This window comes from Parasteatoda tepidariorum, chromosome 2, assembly GCF_043381705.1.
Source record: "Parasteatoda tepidariorum isolate YZ-2023 chromosome 2, CAS_Ptep_4.0, whole genome shotgun sequence".
Classification (NCBI taxonomy): Eukaryota; Metazoa; Arthropoda; class Arachnida; order Araneae; family Theridiidae; genus Parasteatoda; species Parasteatoda tepidariorum.
Genome location: NC_092205.1, coordinates 84,077,177 through 84,089,968, shown reverse-complemented (window position 1 = coordinate 84,089,968; position 12,792 = coordinate 84,077,177). Strand labels below are relative to the sequence as shown.

Here is a 12,792-nt window from a genome sequence, read left to right as displayed (position 1 = left end):
TTAATTAGAGAACAATGGGTGTTTTTCTCTTGCCGATTTTCATGGTATATAAATAAGAGACCTCACTCTAAGCTAAACAAAAAATACTACAGTAAGAAAAATACAGCTATGCATTCAGCACTTCAAATTGCTTTTCTTCTTTCTGTGTTGTGTGTAAGTAAAATATTTACCATAGATTATGGGTTTATTTTTTAAATAAATCCGTTATGTTTATGTTTAGAAAAAAAGTGTAAAAATTAGTTAACATTTCTAATTACTTAAGTTTGTAAAATAGAACTTTTAGAATATTCAGTTTAGTTGAATCACTATGGATGTATATATGTTATAGTAAATTTTCAAAATAAAAAAGTACTTAAAAAATAGGAATTTTATCTTTGTATTGAAATGCATATTTTTAACTTGAGAACTACTATTATTAAATTAAAGTTTTAGTACTTAAAATATTCATTTTAACACTGAGAGCAACAGTTAAAAACTGGTTAGTTAAAAAAATGAATCCCTAGTTTTCTTAACGCACATCCTTGACAATCAAAATTACTGTGTTGTAACGTTATTTTGTCATTATAATTACTTTAGTATTTCGCTTACTGTGGTACCCTTTAAATTGCCTATCTAAAGTGAAATTTCTTTCCATATTAAAGCGCCATTACTGTTGTTTTAGGTGTTCAACTTTACGTTACATATTATTTTGATGCGCAAAACCAAAAATATTTAGGAACTTGAAATTACGAAGTTGCAGAAAGATGAACAAGGAGTACGATGGAGTTTTAATAATTGACATTCGATAATTATCTCGAGATTTACTAACTGTTAAACTTACTGTAACAAATTACTGAACCACTCTGTACTCCACGGAAATGATTACAGACTTGACATTGGCAAACTAAAGGGTTCAGTTTCATGTATGTACTTATCGTTAAGGGGTTTTTTTCTTCTTAAGTTCTATCTTTTTTTTGAAAAAAATTACAATTTTAAAAGCAGTTTAGAGTTTTTATATTGTTTTTTCTTGAAATATTGACAATTTATTGTTGTAATATCTCTCACGAGATCTTCATTTTATTAGCTCGTGATTTGATAACAAAAGTAACAAAATTTAATATAAATTAAGAATAAGAAAATGTGAGATCCTGTGTTGCCAGATATAAATCTCAACATATGAATCAAAATTTTTAAAACATAAAAGGATCAAAGATAAAAAATTGTTTCCAATTTGAACTGTTATCTGATACTAGGCTATCATTATATATTGTTGACAAGTAAATTTAATTCTCACTTATTATCTCTCTTGTGACGAAAATTCTGTGTTTGCAAGTTTAAATATTTTTCCTTCAATTATAGTTGATTATATTTCAAATCTAGGTAACCGTTCATTTTATTCCGATTAACATGCACATAAAATGGCAATAATTATAAGTTTAATAAGCAAAAGGATTTTTTTGTCATCAAGCTTAAGGAAAAAAACCAATGATGAATGAGAAGCAATTACGGATTTCTATGAGTAGAGCCTCCTAGTTATATAAATTATATATAAATATGTATGTAAATTTATACATTATATAAATAGGTCACTTATATTTCGTGATCTCAACGCACGAATACGCCATCTGGGGAAAAGAACGGTTCCATGGCGTCGCCCTCTTTCCTTCCCTTTCCTTCGCTTCTCAATTGTATGGGAATGTTCTACGATATTTTCCTCCTTCTTAATATTTTCGTATTTATTTCTCTCAAATATTTTTCAAAATTTATATGACGCTTTCATTTGGAATTATGTTCAATGTAGTTTTCAGTTCCATGTAGTTTCCTAATTTTAAAGTATTTAATCCATTTTAAAATTAAGACAGAAACTTTCCTACTTCCTTCTCCTATGACTCTCCATACGCTAATGGTGAAAGCAGGTGAAGTTTTGTCATAGGTAGAGAGTTCTTCTCTACGCCACCTCCAGCCCATTTCGATCACCTATAAGTAGTAGCAAAATTAATCTTCATATTTTAGATTATTACATTTATAGTATGCCATACAGAATGTTATTTAATTGCTTTTCTTTTAGGCAGTTTCATCTGCTCAAGATATCGGTCAGTATCAGCCTTTAACCCCTTCTGCTGCAGAAGTTGAAATATGCAAAAACAATGCAAACGGAAAGGACATCAGATTGATCTTTAAGGTAAACTACACTAGTTAATTGCAAATAATATAAAACTGCTAACACAAACTTCTGAGGATAGTTTTATTTTAAAATGAAGTGTTCACAGGGTAACTAAAATTATCGAATTAAAGGCTAATATTTCTCGCATCACTCTAATGTAAAACGTACTGATATTCAAATTAGAGTTTACTGTCTTTGATATGTGGCGTATAACCACCACTACAAATATTAAATACCAATTCCCTAGCATATAAAACATGTAACAAACTTAATTCCTTCTAGAGTTACCTATTGATAGCTGAAGGTTGACATAGTCGATAATTAAATAACCTAATTGGTGACCTACGTTCGTTATACGAACACGCCAATGGTGGATGGTCCACATTGAATAGTTGATCTGCTTACAAAATATCGCTCAAAAATCCAGTGAAGCAAATAAATTCTCCAGACCAATAAATAAATAAAAGAATAAAAAATAATGAACGAAAAAAATAAAATAATAAATAAAAAAAGCCAGCATTAATCAACTACTGGTATTCGTTCACATGGAATTCTGTCACAGATAAAATTCTGGTATTGTGGTAAAGTGACGTAACTACCACTATAAATATTAAACACCGAGTCCTTAATAATTAAGATATATTAACTTGATTCCAACTTGAGGTAAGTTTTGATAGATGCAGGTTGACATAATCTATAATTATATTCCCTTACATTTACAGAAGTAGTAGGCTTTGTCCTTGCTGCCTTTGCTTTCTAATCCATGTTGTTTATTCACGGTTATCTTTGTTTCTCCATATGAAAAAGAAATTTTCAGTGAAGTTATGTTTAAATGTACGAATTTTAGTTAATTGTCACTCATAATACTATAGCGTTCATCTTTTCATTATCTTGCAACTGAAAATCTTACTCGCTTTAAGTCGGCAATAAGGCAGCTTCTTCTATAGATATAGAAGTCATGGATGAAAACATCTGCGGACAACATTCTGCAATTTCACTAAATTCGGAATCTGTAAATTTGCTATTTGCAAATAAATTGATAAATTTGTAATTTCGTTTGCGAAAAATCTTTAAATGATACTTACTTTGCAAGAAAACGTCAGTAAACTCTAATGACCGTTGCTTCCTGTAAACTGTTAAGAAGGCGCCTAAAAACTATATTTCTTTTTAGATCCCCGTTTTATAGCAATTAATATTAGGATTATTTTATTTAAACGTTGTCTCCAGTGAATGCAATTAAATAAATGTAATTTAATATGGATATCTTGCGTGCTACCGAAATGCATGTTACGTGACACTTAGTGGCACGCATGCTGTATGTTTGCTATCTCTGATCTAATTCTTCAATTGTAAATTCAACTCGGGGATAATCTTTTCTGGGGCGATGAGCTAAAACAATTACCCACTTATTTGCAAAAATATTGTTAAACATTAGAATTAAATTAAATTTTATCTTTAAAAACTAGGTGACTTTCGCCCATTTACTTTAAATTTTGATAAATTAAATTCATCTTCATTTTGGACGGGCAAGAATTACCAAACGAGCTTATTGCTCTTCTTGACTGAAAGTTTGATTCTAATTTTTCTTTCCTGAAAGAGATTAAGACCTACTATTCTCCAAAAGTGAATGTTTGAATGAAAATAACTAGGATGATCATTACATTGAGAGTAACACTACAAAAATTACCCAGTAGTTATAAGACTATCAGGCACGTAACATGCATTTACTTTTTTCTTAAAGTAAATGCATGTTTCACAACACCTAGGTAATTCACTGATCGTTCCTAGATCGTCGTTTACGTCTAGCTCTGTAAATTTGATTCCGGCTCTAGCACAATTTTTACTAAGTTTCCAATTTAGGTTTAACTGTTTTCAAGAAATTTAATTCGAAATCACAAAGTCATGTATTTTTTTTACATTAAAGTGCAAAATATTCAGCTTTATAAAAGGTTTCTGAAATTGCAGAAAATATGGAATACTTGTTACATCCAGTGCTGGTATGAAGGGGAGAGTAAGGCTCAAACCTTCCTGACACCCAAAGGAACTCCTTGCTGTGATATTGGTGGTGGCCTTCCAACAGGGGTAAGCTTTTACAGTTATAGCCTAGTTATTTTGATTTTAAAATTTTTTTTAATTTAATATATTTAAAACATAGTTAAGCCAAAACTCACACCTTTCAACAAAGGTAAATGAGTTTTTATGAAAAGTTTTTACTTCAACAATAATTATATAATATTTATCTAGGTATAAGTGCGATATAGTCAACAAATCCAACCTAACTAGCTATTTTTTTAATTCAAAAATTTATGAACCTCTTTTTGGAAACTTTTACTACGATAAACCCATTCAAATTCTAATAGTGTCAAACGTTTCGAAAGTTGAATATACTTTTAATTATTAGATCATTGTACAGCAGTTTTAATTCAAAATTTCCTCTTCAATCAGTAAATTTTATGGAAATAAATATGGAGGTGAATTTTTCGCTGTTAAATTATTTTTTGCTCTGAATTTAATATTAAAATTAAACTCCGCAATTTACCGTTTTCCTACATTTACCCCAGACATTAACAATTCCACATTACATTACCATATAAACAATGGTTGAAAATCAAAATGAAAATATTAATTTATGTTAACGATCAATTAATTGTTTTCCAAAAATCGAGTACACAATCATGTATTTGCCAAAATTTATAAATAATAAATTTCGGGATTATAATTCATGCATTAATCACCAAAAGTTAATTTGTCTTAAGTTCTAGGTAGTAAAATTTAGACAGAGTCTCAGATTTTTATTATCAGCATAGTGTTAGGCTAAGTGTGCCCTTTTTTTCTTGCCTTAGCGTCAAAAATATGCAAATTGATTTTTGCCGATTTACTTCTCACATAAAAAAAAATGTCCTTCAAAAAGTTTTGACTCAGTATATAGCACTTTCTTGGCATAGTAGAAACTACAAATCAGATTACATATTACCACCATAATTTGCATTTAAAAATTATGTAAAATTGACCATCGTGCACCATATTTATTTCGTGTATTTTCTTAAAATAATTAATATCGGGTTTACAATCTGAATATACCGGTAAAGAGTTAATGTTTAGTCTCAGGCTGTAAAATCTTACCAAACTCACAATTTCACTCTTGCATGACTACATTAATGCATACCTTGCATTGGCAATAAATAAATAAATATTCCAAGGTTTCTAGTTTTAAAAAAATTAAAATTTTTTAAAGACGATTTAGTCCCAAACAAGAATTTAGTTCCTGATTTTAACACGTTAAACTGGCTTTCACATTTTATTTTACTTTATTTATTGATTTTTTTTAATTATTATTGCTATTTTTATTTTTGAAATTTTTCTCAAATTTTGTATCTAGTAGAAAATAATCAATAAATCGCATTTGCTTACATCATATTATTTAAATATTATTTTTCATTTTCTTATTTCTTAGACATGTGACAATGGGAGATGTGTTCTCTTCTGGCAACAACTGATGCTTTAATTGATTGTTGATTGAGATTTCTGACAATTGAATGTATATCGCATTTTTGAAACAAAATAAATGAATAAATAAAATTCTAGAGATGTTTGTTCCTTTTAGAACTGTTGTTGGTTTCAAAATTCAATTCATTTGTGGCTTAAACAGGAGAGATGAGACACATTATAAGGAATGAAAATTGCTTTAGCAACCCGTCTATGAAAATGTCTCTATTATTTACACATTTGTGCGACTTTGAACTGGCCCTTTTTTAATCTTAATTAGTTTAATTAGTTTTTTTAAATCTTTATCTCTTAGATAGTTTTTTGTTTTTTAAAATTTTTTCTCCGATATTGTTTCTAAATAAGTTCAGTTAGGGCTATTTTATCCTAATTTCTGTGGTTTGGCGACAAACACGACAAGTTTGCTAAGATCGCCAAATTATCAAATTATTATAAAGTTCTATTTGAATATAGTTTTTGATAATAGTTGTTAGAAAACGCAAAATTAGACAAAGCATTAAATTGTTTTTATAAATAAATGCTCAAGATCTACCAGTTCATTAAGGGGAGGTGCCACTAGCGGGGTAAGATGACGTTTCCGAACATGGGTGTCTCTGCAATTTTTTATCCTTGTCGTCACCTCCCATCCAAGTTTGAACCATCGGCATAGCAAATGTTACGACTGTATGATTAAAAATCACGAACTGTCGATATTTCTTTCGTGATTTTCCACATTTATTTACTCTGATTTGAAATTTTTCTAGTTCACATCTTATTATTCATTTCATACCCCCTTTTATTAAAGACCAACCAATTTTAATCCTTTACCAAAGCATCGGTATTATTATTAAACATGTTTTAATTGACAGCAGACTATTCAAACATTTAGAAATGGTAGCATTTACATTGCATGCAAAAAAAACTAGCCAATCAGTTCCTCGTTCCCATTTGGGTTTTTTTTTCGCATGCAGATTGAATGTTCCCTTTCGCAGCTTTTATGCTGATCTTGAATCCTTGCTCAGTGACTCTATACATAACACTTTCATGAAATTAATATAAACAATAGAAATATATTCTCAACTTTAAGAAAGTGCGTAACTTCTGAACTTAGTGACTATTGCAATGCGGCCATTTTCGATTCTTGTGGCATTACATTCCATCAACCAACCAATTCATCAGATTTTAATACAATTTACTTCGAACTTTAAACTTGTTCATTTGATTTTAAACCATTTACTTTACTTTCAGACTATTTGCTTTGATTTTACTCAATTTAATTTATGCCAGCGGCAATGCTAGCATTAAAACATTATCAAAGGTGCGACAGCCTGTTTATAGCATTTTATAATGGGTTAAATAATATTTTTTATCGCTAATCCTGGCGCTATTTTAAAACTAAAAATAATTCCTGTTTATACTTGGAATATAGCACCTTTATGAAATAATCAAGTATAAATCACTATATGCTACTTACATTTTTTATGATTCACTGCAAGCTGCACTCTTTATAGATTGTTTAGATAAGGGAAGAGTTTATAATAGTAGCTTGAATTACTATACGTATATTAATTAACCATTAATAATGCGACGGTATGATTCAGTATTTCTTTGTTTTGAAAAGAACTAATACTTATATGGGATGTTGGTAGGGCGTTGAGCTCATTTCCAAGAGGTCATGAGTGCGATCTCCGCCTACCGAAGACTTGTGTTGTAAATGGTGACTTATGGGCACTTTAAATCTCTCTTATCACAGAGTCCTCCATGGTCTCAAAGTAAATCCTACTTCTGGGGGTATTGAAATGGAGATTAATCGTTTTCTGGTTCAGGTTAAAGTTACGATCTGTGGCTGAATTAATGGATGTATGAATGTGCACGCCTTATAAGCGGGTTGAGACGTGTGTGTGGATGAAGTCGCAATCTTGGCCATAGATGGTGCCACTGAAAAACAAGAAACACACCCTCTGCCTTAAATATGTTTGGCTTCACCAAGTGGGCTTACTCAATTGGAAAACGACATTAGTAACGACAAAAACTTATATGGACAAAAATAGCTCGTGATAAATTTTTAAACCATAAGAAAGCAAATTTTCTTTAAAAAAGTTTACTCAAACATGTCATACACAATGCAAACTACTGAAAACTATTGTTCGTTTATGTGCTGCGTCTCGGATCATGGGATCCTGGGGTACCTGTCTGCTTCCTCATATGAGTGTGGCGCCCAAGGGGGCATTTTCTTCTCGGAGTTGGTAGGCTGCGTGCTCTTTGGCCCATGCTTCACTGTAGACGAGTGGAAGGAGGTCAGTAGAGTGCCCCTGAACTCTGATAGTTTTGGCGGATCCACGCTTTCTTGGTGTAGTGCTATACCTGGAACTACCCTGGGGCTGAAGATTTCAGAGCCAGTGTGTTTGTTCCCCTTTTTGGGCTCGATGGTGGGCATGGGAGTGTCCAGTTGAACGTTTCCGTGTACTATGGATACAACCAATAACACACACAGCTTCGAAAAGACGACATATAAATTTGATTTATCAAAATGCTCAAACTATGAAACAGCAAAAGCCAGATTCCTCATTCTCAATTCTAAAGACAAAAAACTTAGTACAATATCACCCTTTATTGTGCAAAAATTCTTAGAATCCCACATTGGAAATCCTAAAAATGTCCGTCAGTTGCCTTTCGGTGACTTACTAGTGGAAACCAGTTCTAATAAGCAAACCATGTCACTTCTAAAAACGCATAAAATTGATAACTTATCCATAACCGTTACTCCTCACAATTCTCTCAATATATCAAAAGGTGTTATTACAGTCAAATCTCTACAAAACCTCTTAGTCAGCGAAATCGTTGAAGGTCTTTCTGATCAAGGAGTCGTTGACGCAAGACACATAACCATTAAGAAAGGCCAAGAAATATTTACCACACAGCATTTAATACTAACATTTAGCTCCCCCACTCTACCAACTGATATTAAAGAGGGGACTTAAACTGCAAAGTACGCCCCTATGTTCCAAATCCTCTCAGGTGCTTTAAATGCCAAAAGTTTGGACATTCAACTAACAACTGCAGTGGTAAAAAAACTTGCTCCCGCTGCAGTGAAACCGGACATATATTAAAAACCTGTACCCTACCCGAAAAATGTATAAATTGTTCTGATTCTCACTCTGAAAATTTTCGCCACTGCCCAAAGTGGAAACAGGAAAAACAAATAATCAACATTAAAGTGACTCAAAATCTATCATACACTGAAGCTAAAGCCAAATTTCTAAGTTCCCAACCAAACCCTAATCTCTCATATGCTGCAGTCGTAACCAATAATAAACCGAAGAAATCAATAGGCATACAATGTGATGTAAATGAAATTGAACCAAATAATAATCTCAAAGCGCTAACTAGACAGGAATCCAACACATTAAAAGTTCCATACCAACCACCTGCACACACGCAGAAATCTGAAATATCCATAATCCCTTCGACATCTTCGCAAATCACTTCTGAAAACCAAAAATACTTGAAATTAACTCCACAATTGATAACTAAGTTACAACAAAAACTTACTCAATCTCCACTCGTAAGCAAACAGAAATATGTGCCAGAAAGTAGGCAGAATAAATTTCACAAAATTAGGGTAAAACAGTAAAAAAAATAAAGAACAGCAATCGCAATCTGATGCAATGAGCACAGATGACGATAACGCAATAGAAATTCAGAATCTACAAATGCAAACTGAGGATGGGATGGAGGCTCCTCCAAAACTTTATCCAAAAAATACGAAACATAAAATTCGAAACAAATAAATGGACAAAATAATATCTTGGAATTGTAGAAGTTATAACACAACAAAACCAGACATTATAGATATCATAAATATATTTTCCCCATGTTGTATTTGCCTCCAAGAAACCTCATTAAGACCTTCTTAAACAACCAAATTTCGCGGTTAGGAAAGATAACGAAAGTAATAACAAAGCCTGTGGCGGAGTCATGATTATGACTTCTAACATGTGTCCCTCCAACAAAATTATTTTAAATACTCCTTTACAGGCAGTTGCTGTTCAATTAAGTATTCATTGTTTATTGACAGTTTGCTGCATCTATCTTCCACCTCGTGATATTGTACTTCAAGCTGACCTTGACGATTTAATCACACAGCTTCCTCAACCTTTTATTACATTAGGAGATTTTAATGGCCCTAATCCCATCTGGGGAAGTTCCGACTTAAATAATAGAGGACAATTGATTGAAAAACTAATAGATGATCATTTACTCAGTCTTATCAATACAGGTGAGAATACTTATTTTCACGCTCCATCACAGTCATTCCATGTCATCGATCTAGCAATTTGCAGCCCATCTCAATATCCATATTGGTCATTTAATGTTCATGATAACCTATTTAATAGCGATCACTTTCCCTTAATCCTAACTCATACAGGCAACAGTAATATCCAAATCTCCAGAACGCCACGACTTAAAATGAATACAACTAACTGGGACAAATTTACATTAGCCATAAAACTAACAGATGACTTGTTAAATATAACTGATATAAATAATGCTGTAGAACATTTCACATCCGAAATACTTGAAGCAGCAACACTGAATACAAAAATGACATCAACTAAAATCCAGAAACATCATAAGCCGTGGTGGAATGAAGACTGCAAAAAGGCCCAAAAAGAGCAAAAACAACGTTGGCAAATTTTTCGCAGACACCCAACGACAGATAACCTCATAGCTTTCCTTTCAAAAAAGCTCGGTCTATGGCTCGTAGAATCCGGAGAAATGCCCAAAAAGCTTCCTGGCAGAACTATATATCCTCAATAAAATATAACACACCAACAATCGACATCTGAAAAAAAATTAAAATTATATCTGGTAAGTACTCCGGACACAAAATACCTATTCTGAAAACTGATAATTCAACTCTATCACAAATCTCTGATATTGCAAACGCTCTCGCAGCTGCTTTTTCAGAAGTTTCTAGCTCTTCTAATTATAAAGAACCTTTCGCCTCTTTTAATAGAAAAATAGAAAAAATCAAACTAACACCGAAGGAAGACACTGACAATAATTATAACAAACCTTTTGCAATGAACGAGCTCCAATATGTTTTGAAGAATACACATCCCTCAACACCTGGTCCTGATGAAATCCATTATTCAATGCTTCAAAATTTGCCGTATAAAGCTTTAACTTTCCTACTGCAACTATATAACCGAATCTGAACAGAAAGAGTTTTCCCGCGAAATTGGTCAACTGCATACATAATCCCTATCTTAAAACCAGGCAAAAACCCAGAGGAAACTGCGAGCTATAGACCAATTGCTTTAACCAGCTGCCTTTGTAAACTTTTTGAGAAGATGGTTAACAAACGCTTAATATTTTTACTTGAATCTCGAAATAAACTATCTCCATTTCAAAGCGGATTCCGCAGAGGACGCAGCACTAATGATAATCTATTAAAACTGGAAACCGATATTCGTCATGCCTTTTTGAAAAAACAGCACCTAGTCTCAATATTCTTTGATATGGAAAAAGCCTATGACAGGACTTGGCGGTATGGAATACTGCGGGATTTAATCAAATGTGACATTGGAGGCAACTTGTTCTATTTTATTAAAAACTTTTTATCTAACAGAACTTTTAGAGTTAAAATTAATTTCATTTTATCAGATGTTTTCCCTCAGGAGCAAGGTGTTCCTCAGGGAAGTGTTTTAAGCGTGACACTCTTCATCTTGAAAATTAATGGCATGCTGCATCAACTTCCTACAACTGTCTATGGCGAGTTATTTGCAGATGAATTTAGAACATCATGCCGATCTGTCAATATGTCACTAATTGAACGTCAATTGCAAATGTCTGTAAATAAAATTCTAAAATGGGCAAATGAAAACGATTTTACATTTTCTTCACGAAAAACTCATTGTGTTCATTTCTGTCGAAAACGTGGTATGCATCTTCATCCTGAGATAACTCTTAATAATAACGTGATTCCTGTTTTAGCAGAAACCAAGTATCTAGGCATGATTTTCGATGAAAAGCTTACATTCAAACCACACATATTTTATATTAAGAAAAAATGTTCCCACTCCATGAACATACTCAAGATCTTCACTGACTGTTCGTGGGGGGGCCGATATGACTCCACTGCTTAAAATTTACCGTGCTGTTATCTGTTCAAAACTAGACTATGGTATTCCCGTATATTCTTCAGCGCGTCCATCTGTTCTGAAATATATCGACACAATCCATCATCAAGGTCTTAGAATATCGTCGGGCGCATTTCGAACGTCGCCAGTTGAGAGTCTGTATGCGTTATGTTCAGAACCAACTCTTCATTTTCGTCGCTCGCAACTTTCCTTGGATTATTATTTTAAAATCAAATCAAATCCACATCATCCGTTATATTCAAGTGTCATCAATCCGCAATTTACCATCCATTTCTCTTCACGTCCATCCTGCATTCCTTCATTTGGGATAAGAATCATTAATATTTTAGATGATCTTAACATTTTCAATTTCGCAGCTTTTACTAATATAGAGACTATCGCACCTTGGGTCGATGTCTCGATGTGTGTCTTAGATATCTATAATAATTTCAAAAAATGTGACACCTGCTCTAGCGTTTTTATCCAAAAATTTTATGAACATCGTAATTATTATAATGATTTTAAACCAATTTTTACTGATGGTTCAAAACATGATAGCCATGTCGGCTGTGGTGTGGTTATTGAGCATTGTACTATCTCTGAACAATTGCACCAAGACTCATCAATTTTACTGCAGAATGCTATGCTATTTTGCTAGCTCTTAATTTTATCTCTGACCAAGCTCATCGCAAGTGGATAATTTATACTGACTCTCGCAGTTTTATTTCAAGTATTCCTCACATCGAGCGAAACCCCATGATTTCTAAAATTCAAAATTGCTTCAAAAAATTGCGTGATGGAGGGTTCAACATCTACTTTTGTTGGATACCATCACATATTGGCATACGCGGAAACGACCTAGCAGATAAACGGCTAAAACCACCCAAAATGTAAGCAATAACCTTATAAAATCTCTTGATTTTAAACGAATATGTAAAGCTACAGTACACAAGGTTTGGAAAGAACACTGGAATAAACAAATTAATAATTAACTGCACGAAATTTATCCTAATCTTGACA

The 12,792-nt window shown here is 32.6% G+C and overlaps 1 protein-coding gene across 1 annotated transcript; it reads left to right on the top strand.

The window, feature by feature from the left end:
* The first annotated feature begins 1 nt into the window (after nucleotide 1).
* Nucleotides 2-5,727, top strand: LOC107440419 (uncharacterized). Its single transcript, XM_043053667.2, has 4 exons — nucleotides 2-153; nucleotides 2,048-2,161; nucleotides 4,109-4,225; nucleotides 5,598-5,727. Exons 1-4 carry the CDS (start codon nucleotides 109-111, stop codon nucleotides 5,646-5,648), a joined length of 327 nt encoding a protein of 108 aa, XP_042909601.1. The 5' UTR covers nucleotides 2-108; the 3' UTR covers nucleotides 5,649-5,727.
* Nucleotides 5,728-12,792: the final 7,065 nt, after the last annotated feature.

What these genes read in the sequence shown, in the direction of transcription:
- LOC107440419 (XM_043053667.2), top strand. Translation starts at nt 109, where the DNA reads ATGCATTCAGCACTTCAAATTGCTTTTCTTCTTTCTGTGTTGTGT. An exon ending in ACATCAGATTGATCTTTAAG is followed by an intron (nt 2,162 to 4,108) that starts GTAAACTACACT and finishes CTGAAATTGCAG; the next exon opens with AAAATATGGAATACTTGTTA. An exon ending in GTGGTGGCCTTCCAACAGGG is followed by an intron (nt 4,226 to 5,597) that starts GTAAGCTTTTAC and finishes CTTATTTCTTAG; the next exon opens with ACATGTGACAATGGGAGATG.